Source organism: Somniosus microcephalus, chromosome 30 (assembly GCF_052327205.1).
Source record: "Somniosus microcephalus isolate GS21.2 chromosome 30, FLI_Smic_1.0, whole genome shotgun sequence".
NCBI lineage: Eukaryota > Metazoa > Chordata > Chondrichthyes > Squaliformes > Somniosidae > Somniosus > Somniosus microcephalus.
Window position 1 is genome coordinate 29,256,098 of NC_141016.1, and position 19,746 is coordinate 29,275,843.

The 19,746-nt window shown below is 46.8% G+C and overlaps 1 protein-coding gene across 1 annotated transcript in view; it reads right to left on the reverse strand.

Annotated features, from left to right (window-relative positions):
• polb (polymerase (DNA directed), beta) overlaps positions 1-19,746 on the reverse strand; it is a 195,468-nt gene that overhangs the window by 131,327 nt on the left and 44,395 nt on the right. Inside the window, exons 9-10 of the mRNA XM_085971302.1 lie at positions 18,529-18,601; positions 16,781-16,851 (exon numbers count right to left, since the gene is read on the reverse strand). Coding sequence (XP_085827428.1) covers positions 16,781-16,851; positions 18,529-18,601 — 144 coding nt within the window. The remainder of the gene's footprint in view (positions 1-16,780; positions 16,852-18,528; positions 18,602-19,746) is intronic.

A 19,746-nucleotide genomic window follows, 5' to 3' on the forward strand; every position in this document is an offset into this window, starting at 1 on the left:
TTACAGCACAGGAGACCATTCAGGTACTCCCACAGTACTGATAGGAAGTTCCAGGATTTTGACCCAGCGACGATGAAGGTATGGCAATATATGTCCAAGTCAGGATGGTGTGTCACTCGGAGGGGAACTTGGAGGTGGTGGTTGACGTAATAAAACTCACTACGCACTTGGTTTGAGTATAAAGCAAGGCTTTAATCAACTTGTTTCAGAACATGGAGGTCTAGTTGTACTTCACTAGTTCCTGTCTTACAAAATGTCCCTGGAAAGCTAGGGCCGACGCCAGAGTATTTATACTCCTTGGACAGCGCCACCAGCTGGTCGTCCAGCGTTATTTCACGAGTAGTTTCTTGATGAATGATGAGATTTATAACAGTGGTGTTCCTATGCACCTGTTGCCCTTGCCTTTCTAGGTGGTCGAGGTTGCGGGTTTGGGAGGTGCTGCAGAAGAAGCCTTGGCGAGTTGCTGCAGTGCATCTTGTAGATGGTACACACTGCAGCCACGGTACGCCGGTGGTGGAGGGAGTGAATGTTTAAGGTGGTGGATGGGGTGCCAATGAAGCGGGCTGCTTTGTCCTGGATGGTGTCGAGCTTCACTCATCCAGGCAAGTGGAGAGTATTCCATCACACTCCTGACTTGTGCCTTGTAGGTGGTGGAAAGGCTTTGGGGAGACAGGAGGCGAGTCACTCCCTGCAGAATACCCAGCCTCTGACCTGCTCTTGTAGCCACAGTATTTATGTGGCTGGTCCAGTTAAGTTTCTGGTCAATCATGACCCCCAGGGTTTTGATGGTGGGGGATTCAATGATGGTAATGTCAGTGAATGTCGAGGGGAGGTGGTCTGACTCTCTCTTGTTGGAGATGGTCATTGCCTGGCACTTATGTGGCACGAATGTTACTTGCCACTTATCAGCTCAAGCCTGAATGTCATCCAGGTCTTGCTGCATGTGGGCATGGACTGCTTCATTATCTGAGGAATTGCGAATGGAACCGAACACGGTGCAATCATCAGCGAACATCTCCACTTCTGATCTTATGATGGAGAGAAGGTCATTGATGAAGCAGCTGAAGATGGTTGGGCCTAGGACACTGCCCTGAGGAACTCCTGCAGCAATGTCCTGGGGCCAAGATGATGACCTCGAACAACCACAACTATCTTCCTTTATGCTAGGTATGACTCCAGCCAGTGAAGAGTTTTCCCCCTGATCCCCATTGACTTCAATTTTACCAGGGCTCCTTGGTGCCACACTCGGTTAAATGCCGCCTTGATGTCGAGGGCAGTCACTCTCACCTCACTTCTGGAATTCAGCTCTTTCGTCCATGTTTGGGCCAAGGCTGTAATGATGTCTGGAGCCGAGTGATCCTGGCGGAACCCAAACTATGCATCGGTTAGGACGTCATAGGCGAGTGAGTGCTGTTTGGCAGATTTCATCACTTTGCTGATGACTGAGAGTAAGCTGATGGGGCGGTAATCGGCCGGATTGGATTTGTCCTGCTTTTTGGGAACAGGACATACCTGGGCAATTTTCCACTTTGTCGGGTAGATGCCAGTGTTGTAGCTGGACTGGAACAGCTCGGCTTGATTGATAGTGCTATTTATCACAAGTGCTCAATGCTGAAGTTTTCTTCTTAGTCAGACCTGGTCATGAGCCCTTTACTCTTTGGAAATCTAGAAAGGTGAATTTTGAATGAAGGTACAAAGCAGTCTATTTGAGAACACTCATGTTTTAATCAAAAGCAAGATAGCTTTAGGTCATAATTACTGTCGAGGATGGAGATGCTGTATAAGTGAAGGTCAAGCAAAGGACAGGTCAAATATAAAAATTCTATTATTTTGCTCACAAGCGCCATCAAAATTAGGTGTGCCCTCCCTGGGGAACTTGGGTATTCAAACAATTTTTGACTTTCCACATCTCCTTCACCCTTCGGACACATCCACACATTGGAAAAATCACTGGGCGCAAAAGAGAGGGAAGGCAAATTATAATAAATATAGCAAATAGTGAACAAGGAAAGGTAGCAGAAATAGGGCCTGGAGAGACAGGGGCTACCATACAATTCCAGCTGCTGATTGGGTAATGATTATATTCTGCTCAGATGTGGTAGAGAAACATGTGCACCATACTCCGTTCAAAATAATCACATTTATATTCTTTCCAGTTGGCCTGAAGGTTGTTTAAACTACAGATTTAGAAAGGCTGAAAAGGTTGGGCCACAATGTATTGCATGTCTGCACACATCACAATTTCTTTCAATTGGAAAGCCCAGCACTGATTCAACAGGGCTACTTTGAAGCACCTCCGGGTAAGTTCAACCATTTAATCAGTTGCAACAGCCTGACAGTAGGTTTCAGCCTCTCAGGGGGGAATGGCAGAAGGTGTTTTCATTAAAAATGATCATTTTAATAAGATAACTATTGTTACTTTTCCAAATTTTAATTAAGCGTTGGTGCAGAAAGGCTGCGCAGGTGCCTGCTCCCAGGCCCCTGGCCACGTGTAGGTGAGGAGGCACTTTCTCCTGATTTTCTGTGGAGGAACCCCGAATCTCAGTCCGCCATTTTCCTGAAAACCCAGTCCAAAGTGCCGCCTGCCATGCAAGCAGAGGAGAGCACTTCTGTTTACTGGCGAGAAGTTATCAACCTGCAATAATCTCCGTAACTGCACAAGGAGCCCAAACAACGAACAGAGATTAAAGTCTGCTGGGGTGGGAAATAACCAGTTCTAAATTATTAATGACATTTTGCCCAATCTGTGAGCTGACTCCGACAGTTGTGCAGTATAGTCCCCTTTGAGCATCCAATACCAAAATCCCGTTTTAGGGGGTCTTCGTGCCCCTGGTCAGAGTGAATCCCTGCAGTTTTATATTCGGCCTGTAGCCAGCAACACAGCTCAGGTTTGGTGCAGTAAAAGCAGTTCCAGGCAAAAGTAACAAACAACATCCACGAAGCCAATAGGAAGGAAGGCACCAAGCCATGTAACTGATTTGCTGAAATCACCACGAGCCGTAGAGTTACAGACCTATGAAAAGTTAGATTCATTTTATAAAGTGACTTCAGTTACGTAGAGAGACTAGAGAAGCTGGGGCTGTTCTCCTTGGAGCAGAGACGGTTAAGGGGAGATTTAATAGAGGCGTTCAAAATTATGCAGGGTTTTGACAGAATAAATAAGGAGCAACAGTTTCCAGTGGCAGGACGGTCAATAACCAGAGGACACAGATTTAAGAACCAGAGTGGGAGGTGAAAAGAAATATTTACACGCAGCGAGTTGTTATGATCTGGAATGCACTGCCTGAAAGGGTGGCGAAAGCAGATGCAATAGCAACTTTCAAAAGATAATTGGATATATTAGGGCTATGGGGAAAGAGCAGGCCCAATGTTTCCTTTAAGCTGCACGGTAGCGCAGAGGTCGGGAGGTCCCGCGCAGGCCGCTTGCTGGCTTTACAATGGGAAAAACCACGCATACGCAGAAATTTGAATGGGCCGCGCAGCCAAAACAAATTAGAGGGAACACTGAGTGGGACTAATTAGATAACTCTTTCAAAGAGCCAACACTGGCACGATTAGATGAATGGCCTCCTTCTGTGCTGTATCATTGTATGTTTTACACTAGCATTTTCCATTCAACTATAAAGCTGAATTAAGGCGACATCATAGAGGTTATTCACGTGACAAAACGGGCCAGGTTTTGCATGGATAATAATGGTGAGGCCAACAGAGCTCGCCATTATAAACAGGGTAAATCGGACAGCAACTTCCGGCGTCTACACGTGTATTTAAACACAAAATCCGAAAGTTGCGGTCACAGATACCCTGCTCCTCCACAGGGTTCACTGCTGGAGTACTCGCCGATCGACTCAGCACTGAAAGGAATGCAATGGCATGAACCTGGGCTACTTGCCCACTAAAGACGGCAGAAAAAGTTAGGGCTGGTGCAGTCAGGAGCAAGTGAATTTTTAACGGCGTGATAAGTGATAATTACTGCCAAACAACCCCTCTGGCCCTGAAAATTAAATTTTACAACTGTGGAGTCTCATGCCCTCATAAGTTAAATAGTGTTGGAGATTTTTTTTTAATTTAAATAATTTTTTTTTACTATTTCTGTCTGTCTCTTTTATTTCTCTCTTAATCCCATCTGTCTTTCCCAATCTTTCTTCCGCTTTCTGTACACGATTTATATTCCTGGTTTAGACTCTGCGTGTCTCAGCGAGGATTATTCAATCTGATTGATTGAAGAGTCTCTCACTTTCTTGCCCTGCTCACAGATGGAGCAGATGCCTTGTAGAGGGCGCCGCTCTGGATCAGATCTGATCCTGTTCTTCCTCAGGAGACTGAAGAAATTTGGAATGGCCCCCCAGATTCTCACCAACTTCTACCAGTGCACCATCGAGAGTATCCTGTCCGGCTGCATCACTACCTGGTATGGCAACTGCACCGCCACAGACTGCAAGGCTCTACAGATGGTAGTGAAAGCTGCACAACACACTATAGGAATTAAACTACCTGTTGTGCAGGATATCTACCCCGAGAGGTGCCGGGGGAAGGCCCTGAGAATCATTAAAGACGCGAGTCACCCCAGCCACAACCTCTTCGCCCTGCTCCCGTCCGGTAAGAGATACCGAAGCATACGGTCTCATACCAACAGGTTTCGAAACAGCTTCTACCCCCAGGCCATAAGACTCATGAACGATTAATTTATTATTTATTACTGTTGTTTTATTTATTATTACTGTCTTTCTATTAATATTTCTATTAGTATTTTTATCATTGTTATGCCATATTTATTCCAATGTTGGAAGGACTCGTAAAAATCAACATTTCATTGTGCAGTACACACGTCTGCTGCATATATGACAAATAAAATTGAATTGAATTGAATTGAATTGACACTGGATTAGAGCAAGTCTCCGCTCTAAAGCCTGTGAAAACTTTGTGGCCAGCTTTTAGCGAGGTGAGCAGCAAGTGCCATGGGCCTATGTATCCAGAAATAAACAACTACACAGGAGTTCAGACTTTGAGCCTATCCACACTCAAAAGTTACACACAAAATCCCTCGCAATCAATAAAATAGTGGCAATTTCATCAGATCACAGACACTGACTGGACAGGTCAGTGACTGGACATATTTCAATTACAACAAATAATTTAAGAAGTACAATTGTTCAATACAAGCAGCCAAAAATATGAATGGCAGAGATATTCTAAGCACATGCAGAATTTCTCTGCCATTACATCGCAACTCTTTGCAGCTGGTGACCAGTGTTCCAAAATACAAACAGAAAATGCTGGATGGTGCAAGTGTTCCAAACTGAGTTTTCAAGGCAGATGCTGTTGCTGATGGAAACCTCAAATTTCAAGCTCCATTTTAAATAATGTTCAGAAGCTAAGTTTGGATGAAGATGGCCCTTCAACATGTTTGATCTAATCCTTCCATCATCCCATATAGTATCTATTGGCTTCTTAACTTAGTCCAGTGTCCTGGCCTCAACTAACTGTCCTGGCAATCCATTCCAGCTGTTAATCACCCCGTGTAAGTGGAAATCTTTCCTGGTGTCTGTTTTAAGAATGCCCTCAGTAGCCTGAACCTGGGCCCTCTTGTTTGCTGCCCTGGCATGTCTTGAAGCGTGGTTTACATTCTCTGTCTCATTCCAAGAACTAGAAGGGTCCATCAGGAGAAGCCTCTTTTTGATAAACAGCACTGCAAATATTATCATGATGAAGGAGGACTGCCTTTGTGCTTAACTTGATTCCTGGGTAGAATTTTCCCTTAGAAATGCTTATTTCTGTAAACATACACACGAATGTTTAACCCTTAACCTGACTACAAGTAAGCAATTAAACAGCCTTTTATTTGTACAGCTTAATCTCAAGAGAGTACAACTACTCGATGAAATCATAAATGTTATTTTGTTCCACCAGATTACTCATCCCACCATCCAATCACTGAGGTGTCAATGTGTTTTACATGCTGGTATTTTAAGACTCCACTTAAATAAAAACATTAACGAGCTGAGAGCTCATACATTTGATTTTTCCAGTGGTTCAGTTGGTAGACACAGGCTGTACCTCAGCCATACAGACTAGAACCTCTCGGTAGCAGAAGCAGTACTACAATTGACTTCAGTCACCCTAATTTTCTAGATCAGTATGTTAAGGAACCAACTAGGGAACAGGCTATTTTAGATCTAGTATTGTGCAATGAGAAAGGGTTAATTAATAACCTTGTAGTAAGGGGGCCTTTAGGGAAGAGTGACCGTAATATGATAGAATTTTATATTAAGTTTGAAAGTGATTTATTTAAATCTGAAATTAGGGTCTTAAATTTAAACAAAGCAAACTACGTAGGTATGAGAGGCAAGTTGGCGATGGTAGATTGGGAAACTACATTAAAAGGTATGACAGTAGACAAGCAATGGCTAGCATTTAAAGAATTCATACATAATTTACAATAAATATACATTCCTTTAAGGCACAAAAACCCCACAGGAAAAGTGGTCCTACCGTGGCTAACAAAAGAAGTTAAAGATGGTATTAGATCAAAGGAAGAGGCTTATAATGTTGCCAAAAAGAGTAGTAAGCCTGAGGATTGGGAGGATTTTAGAATTCAGCAAAGGAGGACCCAAAAACTGATAAAGAAAGGGGAAACAGAATATGAGAGTAAACTATCGAGAGACATAAAAACAGACTGTAAAAGTTTCTATAGGTATGTAAAAAGGAAAAGATTAGCGAAAGTAAATGTGGGTCCCTTAAAGGCCGAGACAGGAGAAATTATAATGGGGAATAAGGAAATGACAGAGAAATTAAACAAATACTTTGGGGGAGATTTTGCTGGCGCTCAGGGGGCGGGTTTGGAGGCGGGACCGGTGGCAAAATGGTAAAAAATGGGAGCAGGTCCTGAACCCGCTCCCAACCCGCCTCCAAACGATCTTCCCGGGAGGCAGGTCCCCATCTCCTAGCAGCGGGAAGGGGATTAGAGCCAATGAATTGCCTGTTAACAGGCGGTTAAGAGGCTTTTTCCCATTTGCGCCTACTGCTGCGGGCTTCCCGACATCAGGAAACACCGTCAGGGTAAGTAAGGCGAGCTGTGTGTCTGTTGTACTGTAACTAGAAATGACAGCTGCAGAGATAGTGTGAAGGCTGCAATAGGGCACTGGTAAGTATGACAGGTAATAGAATGTTGGGGGAACAGTTTTTACTGTGGTTTGATGCTTCTGCAGGTGACAAGCTGTAATGTGTTTGTGCAGCCTCATCTCATCGGGAGAAGTGACGGGTGGCTTCTGCAATCTCACATGCAGCTGCCATCTGTTTCATCCTAAGAGAGAGTCATTGGAGAGCCTTGGTGCAAGGGCTCACCTTTGGACAGTGATTGTCAGTGTTTGACAGCACCTCAATGCTGTCAAACACTCACAACTCATCTGTCAAAAAATTATGGAGCCTGTCACTTTAACAAAACCGGCAGATGAAGCGTCATGCACTGACATCATCCGACACCGGTTTTCCCTCAATTGGCCGGCAAGCCCGCAGGGCGGGCTTAACAAGGCCAATCAAGGGAAAATAGCGTCTGTTCATCAGACGTCGCTGGGGGCGGGACTGAAACCCGAAAAACAGCAGTCCCGCCTCAACCTCCGGATCTAAGGTAAAATCCAGCCCTGTGTGTCTGTCTTCATGGAAGAAGACGCAAAAAACTTCCCGGAAACAGTGGAGAACCCAGCCTCTAGCGAGAATGAGGAACTGAAAGAAATTAGTATTAGTAAAAATAATAGTACTGGAGAAATTAATGGGACTGAAAGCCGATAAATCCCCTGGACCTGATGGCCTACATCCTAGGGTTTTGAAAGAGGTGGCTGTAGGGATAGTGGATGCGTTGGTTGTCATCTTCCAAAATTCCATAGATTCTGGAACGGTTCCCACGGATTGGAAGGTAGCAAAGGTAACCCCACTATTTAAGACAGGAGGGAGAGAAAAAACGGGGAACTACAGACCAGTTAGCCTAACATCAGTAGCAGGGAAAATGCGAGGATCTATTATTAAGGATGTGGTAACAGGGCACTTAGAAAATAATAATAGGATTGGGCCGAGTCAACACGGATTATGAAAGGGAAATCGTGTTTGACAAATCTGTTAAGAGATTTTTGAGGTTGTAACTAGCAGAATAGATAAGGGGGAACCAGTGGATGTGGTGTATTTGGATTTTCAGAAGGCATTCGATAAGGTGCCACACAAGAGGTTATTAAACAAAATTATGGCTCATGGGATGGGGGTAATATACTAGCATGGATTGAGGATTGGTTAACGGACAGAAAACAGAGAGTAGGAATAAACGGGTCATTTTCAGGTTGGCAAGCTGTAACTAGTGGGGTACCGCAAGGATCAGTGCTTGGGCCTCAGCTATTCACAATCTACATCAATGATCTGGATGAGGGGACCAAATGTAATCCAAGTTTGCTGATGATACAAAGCTGGGTGGGAATGTAAGTTGTGAGGAGGATGCAAGGCAGCTGCAAGGGACTATAGACAGGCTAAGTGAGAGGGCAAGAACAAGGCAAAAGGAATATACTGTGGAGAAGTGTGGAGTTATCCACATTGGTAGGACAAATAGAAAAGCCGAGTATTTTTTAAATGGTGAGAGATTGGGAAATGTTGGTGTTCAGAGGGACCTGGGTGTCCTTGTACACGAATCACTGAAAGTTAACATGCAGGTGCAGTAAGCAATTAGGAAAGCAAATGGTATGTTGGCCTTTATTACAAGAGGATTTGAGTATAAGAGTAAAGACGGCTTACTGCAATTACATAGGGCCCTGGTGAGACCACAGCTGGAGTATTGTGTACAGTTTTGGTCTCCTTACCTAAGGAAGGATATACTTGCCATAGAGGGAGTGCAACAAAGGTTCACCAGACTGGTTCCTGGGATGAGGATTGTCCTTTGAGGAGAGATTGAATAGACTCGGCCTATATTCTATAGAGTTTAGAAGAATGAGAGGTGATCTCATTGAAACACAAAATTCTTACAGGGGCTTGACAGGGTAGATACAGGGAGGATGTTTCCCCTGGCTGGGGAGTCTAGAACCAGGGGTCACAGTCTCAGAATAAGGGGTCGGCCATTTAGGACAGAGATGAGGAGAAATTTCTTCACTCAGAGGGTGGTGAATCTTTGGAATTCTCTACCCCAGAGGGCTGTGGAGGCTTAGTCGTTGAGTATATTCAAGACAGAGATCAATAGATTTTTGGATATTAAGGGAATCAAGGGATATGGGGATAGTGCAGGAAAGTGGATATGATCTTACTGAATGGCGGAGCAGGCTCGAAGGGCCTATTTCTAATGTTCTTATCCATTGACCCTAGCTGAAACGTGCAAGTGGACACTGGGAAAGGAGATTTTCAAGGCTTGTCTAGGATATCAAATGGCTCTTCCCATTGAGCGAGAGAGAAAGTATCAGAGTTAGGAAAAGACAGTCAACTCATTCTGCATGTCAACCTAATAGCCACCGGCTTTAAAGCAGCAAAACAACACTATAGCCATAGCTCCTCAACTTTCCAATTTTGTTCCACTTAAGCTTGAAATCTACCATCCTACATGCTCTACCTCCTCCATACATTCTCACAATGTTTAAATCAAGCCATTGCATTATGTTCTACTGTAAGTGGACACTGGGAAGTGGACGCTGCCTCTGCAAGATCCTGCAAATCCATTGGCAGGATAGGCGCACCAATGTCAGTGTTCTTGCTCAGGCCAACATCCCCAGCATCAAAGCTTTGACCACGCTCAATCAGCTCCGATGGACGGGTCACATTGTCCGCATGCCCGATACGAGACTCCCAAAACAAGCACTCTACTCGGAGCTCCGGCATGGCAAGAGAGCCCCAGGTGGGCAGAGGAAACGCTTCAAGGACACCCTCAAAGCCTCCTCGAAAAAGTGTAACATCCCCACCAACACCTGGGAATCCCTGGCCCAAGACCGCACAAAGTGGAGGAGAAGCATCCGGGAAGGCGCCAAACACCTCGAGTCTCTTCGACGGGAGCAAGAAGAAGCCAAGCGCAGGCAGCGCAAGGAGCGCACGTCAACCCAAGCACCCCACCCACCCGCCCCTTCAACCACCGTCTGCCCCACCTGTGACAGAGACTGTAGGTCCTGCATTGGACTCAGTCACCTGAGAACTCATTTTTAATGTGGAAGCAAGCCATCCTCAGTTCCGAGGGACTGCCTAAGAGAAGAGAGAAGAGACTGTAAGTAATTCTTTCTTGGAATCACAAAACTGTGGAACTCTTTACCTCCCTCAGTCTTTCTATCTTCCAACAATCTTCAGGCTTTTAAAACCCAAGGTCGGTGTCACTTAAATCACCACCTCTTGATTTACCTCCTTTTCTGTCCTACTCTCTGACCTTGTTGGTGTCCTGCACAATGGACCATGGCTTTTTACCTTGGTTCTTCAATTGAAAAGAAAAATAACCTTGAAATCAAAGGCTCCCAACTCTTTTATGAAATTCTGCTCAGTACAAAATGCTTTCAATGTCAGGATCAGTAGTCCGAGGCCTCATTAGCTGTAGACAAATCTCCCTTTAAATAAAGCCCCAACTTCCTTGATGAACATCTTTTAATTTAAACAAATGGTAAACTAACCTTTATATAGGTAACCACTCCCAGACTGAAAATTCATAAAGATTTCTAGTGATTTTAATCTGGCTTTCTCCAGGTAAACACAAATTAAAAATATACAAAAATGACAAATGAAAAATGATCACTTCCCACACACCCCTTTTTAAGGTTATATTATCCTCTCATCTTTCTCCCTTTTTGAGCTTTCCAAGTTTCCCACGTTCTCTGAGCTCCTCCCAAAGTCCCACTTGTGTTACTTGGGAAAAACAAAGTGACATAATAAAACTCACTACGCACTTGGTTCGAGTATAAAGCCAGGCTTTAATCAACTTGTTTCAGAACATGGAGGTCTAGTTGTACTTCACTAGTTCCTGTCTTACAAAATGTCCCTGAGCAAGCTGGGCCCACGCCCGAGTATTTATACTCCTTGGACGGCGCCACCAGCTGGCCGTGCAGTGTTATTTCATGAGTCGTTTCTTCATGATGATGAGATTTATAACACAAAGCACAAGCAGCCCAGTGATACTTCACCTATTCTCTCCCATGTCCTCCATTTGGCACATTCTCAGGGCAATGCAATTCCAAATCGGCAACTCAGCCGATCCTGCATTGTGTGGCAGAGTGTTGGTTCTCTAACATGCTGCTTGGGTCCCTTACTTCCCTCAAACAAGCTGTGGTAAACCACTGTTGTTACTATTGTTGTTCACTGTTGTTCACTCTTGCACATTGTTGTACTTGTCTGTGCATGCCTCAGCTGACTCCGCCCCTGGCTCCACCCTCATGGCCGGGTATAAAGGTGACTGCTCGGCAGCCCCCGGCCCTTTTGGATACCAGGCAACCACGAGAGGCATGCTCTGTTCTTTGGTAATAAAAGCCTGTTTGTTACTTTCTCAACTTCCAGTCTTTTGTAGTAATTGATAGCACATCAATTTTATTACCAAAGTTAAATGTTGGCTCCGAATGCTGATCAACCGATGGCGCAAAACGCTGAGCAGCAGGCGCTGCTGCGAGCCCTCAGACCAACATGCCTGGACCTAGACCCCCAAGAAGCGGGTTCATCGACTAAGTTCGCACAATGGCTGCGTTGCTTTGAGGCGTATCTGGAAGCCTCAACCGTGACTCTCGATGAAAATAAACTGAAAATCCTGGCCTCGAAGGTGAGCCACCAAGTCTATACTTTAATCCAAGATGCGATGACCTACGCGGCAGCTATTGACCTACTGAAAGGGCAGTATGCACGCCCGGTTAACACGGTCTATGCCAGGCACCTTTTAAGATCTCGCAGACAGCAGCCCGGGGAATCGGTGGAGGCCTTCCTACGGGCACTGCGGGTACTCGGACGCGGCTGCGACTGCAAGGAAGTATCGGCCGCGGCACATGCGGAGGGACTGATACGAGACGCTTTCGTTGCGGGTCTAAGGTCCGACTACTCCCAGCAGAGGCTGCTGGAGATGGGTGAAATAGACCTGACAAAGGCAGTGTCCCTCGCGCTCTCGCTCAACGCGGCCCACAGAAATATGGACGCTTTCTCCCCTAATCGCCCCGCGCCGTGGACGCCGCAATCTTGGGCCATGGGACCGCCACCTCCGACTGCTGCAGCGATGTCCAAGGCACAAAAATGCTATTTTTGTGGCCAAGCTAAACACCCTAGAGCACGCTGCCCTGCGAAGAATGCTACCTGCTCCGGCAAGAAAGGTCACTACGTTAGCGCCTGCAAAGGGAAGACCGCTAACGCCAGCAGCGCCGCGTGCGAACCGTGGGCACAGCCATCTTGTCCGCCATCTTGGACTCCCCCAGCCGCGTTGGGATCGGGACCGTGGGCGCCGCCATTTTGTCCGCCATCTTGGACGCCTCCGACTTCGGTTACGGGGGACCCGGACTCCACCACCGCCTCATCGGACGACCGCATCGACGCGCTTGAACATACGCTGGCTTCCGTGACGCTGGATCAATCTCTCCCGCATCAACTGTCCAGGTCCATGATGGACATTACGGTAAACGGCCGCGCCACTACCTGCCTTTTTGACAGCGGGAGCACGGAGAGTTTTATACACCCTGACACGGTGCACAGTTACTCTCTCACGGTCCTGCCGACGCGTCATCGCATCTCTATGGCTTCCAAAGCCCAGTCAGCGGACGTTGGTGGCTACTGTATGGTGACTCTTTCAGTGCGGGGTACGGAATACAAAAATTTTAAACTTCTGATCCTGCCCCATCTCTGCGCTGCCGTCCTACTGGGGTTGGATTTTCAGTGCCACCTTAAGAGTGTCACTTTAGCGTACGGTGGACCCCTCCCCCCTCTCTCAGTCTGCAGCCAGCAGTTTTTAAATCGCCCGCCGCGCGCCATTTGCAGCCTCTCCACCCTTAAAGTCTCCCCCCCTCCTTGTTCGCTAACCTCACCCGCGACTGTAAGCCCATCGCTACCAAAAGTAGGCGTTACAGTGCCGGGGATAGGGGTTTCATTAAATCCGAGGTAGCGAGACTCCTGAAGGGATTATCGAGAGCAGCAATAGCCCATGGCGAGCACAAGTGGTGGTGGTGAAGGCTGGCGGCAAACGCTGGCGGCGAACAGCGCCTAGTTATTGACTACAGCCAGACGATCAACCGCTACACCCAGCTGGATGCATATCCACTCCCCCGCATATCTGACATGGTCAATCAGATAGCACAATACCGGGTGTTCTTGACGATTGATCTGAAGTCGGCATACCACCAGCTCCCCATCAGGGCTGAGGACCGCCAGTACACAGCTTTTGAAGCTGACGGTCGGCTCTATCACTTTCTCAGAGTTCCCTTCGGCGTCACCAACGGAGTTTCTGTCTTCCAACGGGAGATGGACCGGGTGGTTGACCAGAACGCGCTCCAGGCCACTTTCCCATATCTAGACGACGTCACCATCTGCGGCCACGACCAGCAGGACCACGACGTTAACCTAGAGAAATTCCTCCGGACGGCCCAGCGGCTGAATCTCACATACAACAAAGACAAATGTATGTTTCGTACTACGCGCCTTGCTATTCTTGGCTGCGTAGTGGAGAACGGAGTCATCGGCCCAGACCCCGATAGAATGCGCCCCCTTATGGAGCTCCCCCACCCCCACTGCCAGAAAGCACCGAAGAGATGCCTGGGGTTTTTCTCTTACTATGCTCAGTGGGTGCCCAACTATGCAGATAAAGCCCGACCCCTCATCAAGTCCGCCTCCTTCCCCCTGACAGCAGAGGCCTGTGCAGCCTTCACTCTCATAAAAGGAGACATTGCGAAGGCCACAATGCACGCTGTGGATGAGTCCCTCCCTTTTCAAGTGGAGAGCGACGCATCCGACTTTGCCCTAGCTGCAACCCTTAACCAGGCGGGGAGACCCGTGGCCTTTTTCTCAAGGACCCTCCAGGGCCCCGAGATTCGACACTCCTCTGTCGAAAAGGAGGCCCAGGCCATTGTGGAAGCCGTGCGACATTGGCGGCATTACCTGGCCGGAAAACGATTTACCCTGCTCACTGACCAGCGTTCAATGGCTTTTATGTTTCATAATAAGCAGCGGGGCAAAATCAAGAATGACAAGATCTTAAGGTGGAGAATCGAACTCTCCACCTACAATTACGATATCTTGTACCGGCCCGGGAAACTCAATGAGCCCCCAGGTGCCCTATCGCGTGGTACGTGCGCCAACGCGCAGGTTGATAGACTACAGACCCTCCACAATGACCTCTGCCACCCGGGGGTCACCAGGTTCTTCCATTTTATCAAATCCCGTAACCTGCCCTACTCCATCGAGGAGGTCAGGACCATGACCAGGAACTGCCAGATCTGTGCCGAGTGCAAGCTGCATTTTTATAGGCCAGACAGAGCGAGCCTGATCAAAGCCACGCGCCCCTTCGAGCGGTTGAGCATCGATTTTAAAGGGCCCCTCCCCTCCTCTGACCGCAATGTGTACTTCCTCAATATAATTGATGAGTACTCCCGTTTCCCATCCCTTGCTCGGACATGACCAGTACCACGGTCATTAAATGTCTGAATGACCTCTTCGCCTTGTTTGGTTTCCCTAGCTATATCCATAGCGACAGGGGCTCATCCTTTATGAGCGACGAACTTCGGCAGTACCTGCTCGCGAGAGGCATTGCTACAAGCAGGACCACCAACTACAACCCCCGGGGGAACGGCCAGGTGGAAAGGGAGAATGCGACGGTCTGGAAGGCAGTCCTTTTAAACTTAAAATCTAAGGGCCTTCCGACCTCCCGCTGGCAGGAGGTCCTCCCTGCGGCGCTCCATTCCATTCGGTCGCTGCTCTGTACAGCCACCAATGCCACTCCTCACGAGAGAATGTTCTCCTTCCCCAGGAAGTCCACGTCGGGGATTTCGCTACCAACATGGCTGACTTCTCCAGGACCCGTCCTACTGCGGAAGCACGTGAGGACCCAGAAGGCAGACCCCCTGGTCGAGAGGGTGAGCCTCCTCCACGCCAACCCGCAGTATGCTTACGTGGTGTACCCGGACGGGCGGGCGGACACAGTCTCCATTCGAGACCTCGCACCTGCGGGTGCTCCTGAAACACCCTCTTCGCCACCCACCGCTACTCATGCCTACCCCCAGGACACAGTCCCCGCACGAGACCTCGCACCTTCGGGTGCCTCTGCGAGACCACCATCGCTACCTCCCATTACCCGCGCTCCGACCCCTGTAGACGGCATGCAGCAGCCCCAGGGCCCGCCACCGGCTACACCTCCTCTGAACGAGACACCGGGTTCAACGTTGGATGCTGCACCATCACCGCCGCTGCTGCGACGCTCAGGACGGCTTACAAGGCCTCCTGATAGACTTCAGTACACGAACTTTTAGTGCACTTCACCCCGCCGGACTCAATTCTAAACAAGGGGTGAATGTGGTAAACCACTGTTGTTAGTATTGTTGTTCACTGTTGTTCACTCTTGCACATTGTTGTACTTGTCTGTGCATGCCTCAGCTGGCTCCACCCTCATGGCCGGGTATAAAGGTGACTGCTCGGCAGCCCCCTGCCCTTTTGGATACCAGGCAACCACGAGAGGCATGCTCTGTTCTTTGGTAATAAAAGCCTGTTTGTTACGCTCTCAACTTCCAGTCTTTTGTAGTAATTGATAGCGCATCACAAGCCATTTTCAATTTTATTTGTGGAACTAGGAAGTCCATGGTTGTTGCCATTAGGCATCAATTGTCTTGTAAGTGAATTAAACAAATCTGTACACACAACAGATTTGCCAGAGATTTACTGGGCACTTGATAAGGTGGTTAAAAGCATCTGGGTTACTTGGGTTTATAAACAGAGACATAGAATATAATAGCAGAGAGATCAGGCTCGAACTTTATAAATCACTGGTCAGGTGGAGTATTGTGGACAATTCTGGGCACCACACCAGGAAAGGTTTCTATGGTTCTACTACAGCTGGGGAAGTGAGCACTTCACATAATAGCATACTAAGTATTGAAGCAAGCCTGTAGTATAATTTCAGTTTTAAAGAAATATATAAACAAGATGCACAATGAGGAGTATTACTTAGAATTTATAGCAGAGAAATAGGCTATTCGGCCCAACTGATCTGTGCCGGTGTTTATGCTCCACACGAGCCTGTGGAGTACACACTGCTCCATCTGTGAGGAAGATATTAAACATGTCAAATTGCTGCACAGTTAAACATGTTAATGATGCCCGAGGTCTTAAAAGCCAGCTGTCCAATTCAAAGCTGCAGCACTGGACTATACATAGAAACATAGAAGATAGGAGCAGGAGTAGGCCATTCGGCCCCTCGAGCCTGCTCCGCCATTCAATGAGATCATGGCTGATCATCCAAATTCAGTACCCTGTCCCTGCCTTCTCCCCATATCCCTTGATCCCTTTAGCCTTAAGAAATATATCTAACTCCTTCTTGAATATATTTAATGAATTGGCCTCAACTGCCTTCTGTGGTAGAGAATTCCACAGGTTCACCACTCTCTGGGTGAAGAAATTCCTCCTCATCTCAATCCTAAATGGCTTACCCCTTATCCTTAGACTGTGACCCCTGGTTCTGGACTCCCCTGCCATCGGGAACATCCTTCCTGCATCTAGTCTGTCTAGTCCTGTTAGAATTTTATAAGTTTCAATGAGATCCCCTCTCATTCTTCTAAACTCTAGCGAATATAAGCCTAATCATGTAAAACTTTGGCTTTTGTGAATCAGAACTCACTCTTTTTAATGATTCTGAAGTGTAGTCTGGATGAGTCAAAAGAATATCCATATCACCACTGGACTCAGCACCTAGAGACAAGAGGGGAAAGAATAATGAGGGAAACTCCATCCAATCTGCTTTCAGCAGTCTATTAACTATACAGAAATGGCAGACAGGTAAAGACTAGCTGGTCCATCAAGCCTGTCCCAGATAGTCATGGTGAAACTGAGCATCGTGACCCCAATCAGTCACGCCCCCCCCGCCCCCACCATTTCAGGGGGAAATAATTATAAATGTTGCTCACAGCCGAACAAAACACTCCCAAACCAGCGGCCATGCATCACAATGTCCGGTGGCCCACCTGCCTTTTTAAGCTCCATTATCGGCCATAGCTAGGAACTCATCCAGCCCCCTTTTGAGCACTTGAAATGAATCAGTGCTCACTGCAAAAGCCAGCAACTTGTTCCACAGGTAGATGACACTCTGCAAAAAGATAAACTTTCCGTCATCTAACCGAGTCCTATGCTTACGTAACTTCTATACACATCCCATGGGCCTCTCCGATGGGAAACATTACCCTCTTTCAGATGCTAACGGATATGCTACGTATTTTCAGAATTCTGTCTTTTTATTTCAGGTTTCCAGCATTCACAACTTTTCTTTTTCTCTTAAATCTTTATTAATTTAGTATTTTTTCCTCAGGTTTCATTAATACTCAAATGATAATAATACTCATAAATCTGATAGAGCGAATGAAGGAAGTTTTCCTGGGCCTTGTTAGATTAAAATTAGAGTAGTTGCTGGGATGAAATTATTTCTTTGTGAGAAACATTTATAATATTTATTATCTTTGAAGCCATTCCACTTTATGTTAGTGACTTCCATTTTAAAAACCCTACATTTTGATCGGTTTTACATTTAGTTGATTTTACAGCAGATTCCAGGTCATAGAGTCATACAGCACAGAAAGAGGCCCTTCGGCCCATCGTGTCTGTGCCGGCCATCAAGCCCTGTCCAATCTAATCCCATTTTCCAGCATTTGGTCCATAGCCTTGTATGCAATGGCATTTCAAGTGCTCATCCAAATGCTTCTTGAATGTTGTGAGGGTTCCTGCCTCTACCACCCTTTCAGGCAGTGAGTTCCAGACTCCAACCACCCTCTGGGTGAAAAAGTTCCTCCTCAAATCCCCTCTAAACCTCCTGCCCCTTACCTTGAATCTATGCCCCCTTGTTATTGACCCCTCTACTAAGGGGAAAAGTTCCTCTTTCTCTACCCTATCTATGCCCCTCATCATTTTGTACACCTCAATCAGGTCCCCCCTCAGCCTTCTTTGCTCCAAGGAAAACAACCCCAGCCTGTTTAGTCTTTCTTCATAGCTGAGGCGCTCCATCCCAGGTAACATCCTGGTGAATCTTCTCTGCACCCTCTCCAAAGCAATCACATCCTTCCTATAGTGTGGCGACCAGAACTGCACACAGTACTCCAGCTGTGGCCTTACCAGCGTTTTGTACAGCTCCATCATAACCTCCCTGCTCTTATATTCTATGCCTCAGCTAATGAAGGCAAGTATCCCATATGCCTTTTTAACCACCTTATCTACCTGTTCCGCTGCCTTCAGGGATCTATGTACATGTACACCAAGGTCCCCCTGACCCTCTGTACTTCCTAGGGTCCTACCACTCATTGTGTATTCCCTTGCCTTCCAATTATTTGCCCAGAAGAGTTGCCAGTTATATGTCTAAAGCTGAAAGAAGTATGTACCAACCTCGTCTGAAACTGCCACAAACGGCGGCGACGTAGCTGGGATCTAGCTTCTCCACCTCCTGCAGAACTATGGCCTGAAGAGTCAAGGGAGACAAAAATAGTTACAATCTACAAGAAGAGGAGGTAGAGGAGAGGTGCGCTAACATGCTGTGCCTCAGGATGCCAGAGCTTCAATTCGATTCCCAATCTCACCAGTACCAATAAAGAAAAGTAGGGAGAGGATACCAAATCCTTCTCTTATCATTCTGTTATAACAGGGCTTTCAGTAAAGTGGAACAGTGGGTATATAATATTTTCATTGGCCCAGAAATTCGGGTCTCCACGGGTGAGTACGCATGGGGTACTCACCCATAAACCCAATGGAAGTGCCGGTTTCCTGCATGCGCGGGAAACCGGCACTTCCGTTCCCCTGAAAGCAGGGGTTCAGAGGTCGAACGCGTGCGCGGGAGAGGCTGCGCGTGCGCATCGAACTTACGTTTTTTTTGCAGGTTTCTCCGGGAGGGTAAGTCTCCAGCAGTTACACTTTTAAAAAGCAGTCGCAAGGCCTGCTTTTAACAAGGTAAGTGGTGAATTAATTAAAATGAAAACATTTTTTCCACAGGTTTATTATTTTTATAAATACTTTAAAGAAAGGTAAGTTTATTTTTAGCCCCGTTAGAAAATGTAATTAATTTTTTCAAAAATTTAAATTGTTTAAAATAGTTATTTCATGTAATTTGTAGTTTATTTTAAAAATGTGATTTTTAAAAAAAAAATTATTTGAAGATTTAGTGATGTTTTGGGGCTTATAGTATTTATAGGTTTGACAGCTCTTCCTGTCAAACTTATGAATGAAGCATTCCCTGCTGCCATTGGCTCTCCATGGCCCACGTGATCCCAGTCAGATGGAGTCAGTGGCAAGGGAATGAAGTTTGTGGCCGGGACCTAAAATGGCTTCGGTCTTCCCAATATTTAGTTGGAGGAGATTTCTGCTCATCGGACAAGCAGTCTGACAATTTAGAGACAGTGGAGGGGGTCAAGAGAGGTGGTGGTAAGATAGAGCTGGGTGTCATCAGCGTGGAAACTGACTGTTTTCTGATAATGTTGCTGAGGGTCAGCATGTAGATGAGAAATGGGAGGGGCCTAGAACCTTGGGGGACACCAGACGTAACAATGGGAACAGAACCCTCTGCAAGGGATTCTCTGGCTATGATTAGATAGATAAGAATGGAACCATGCG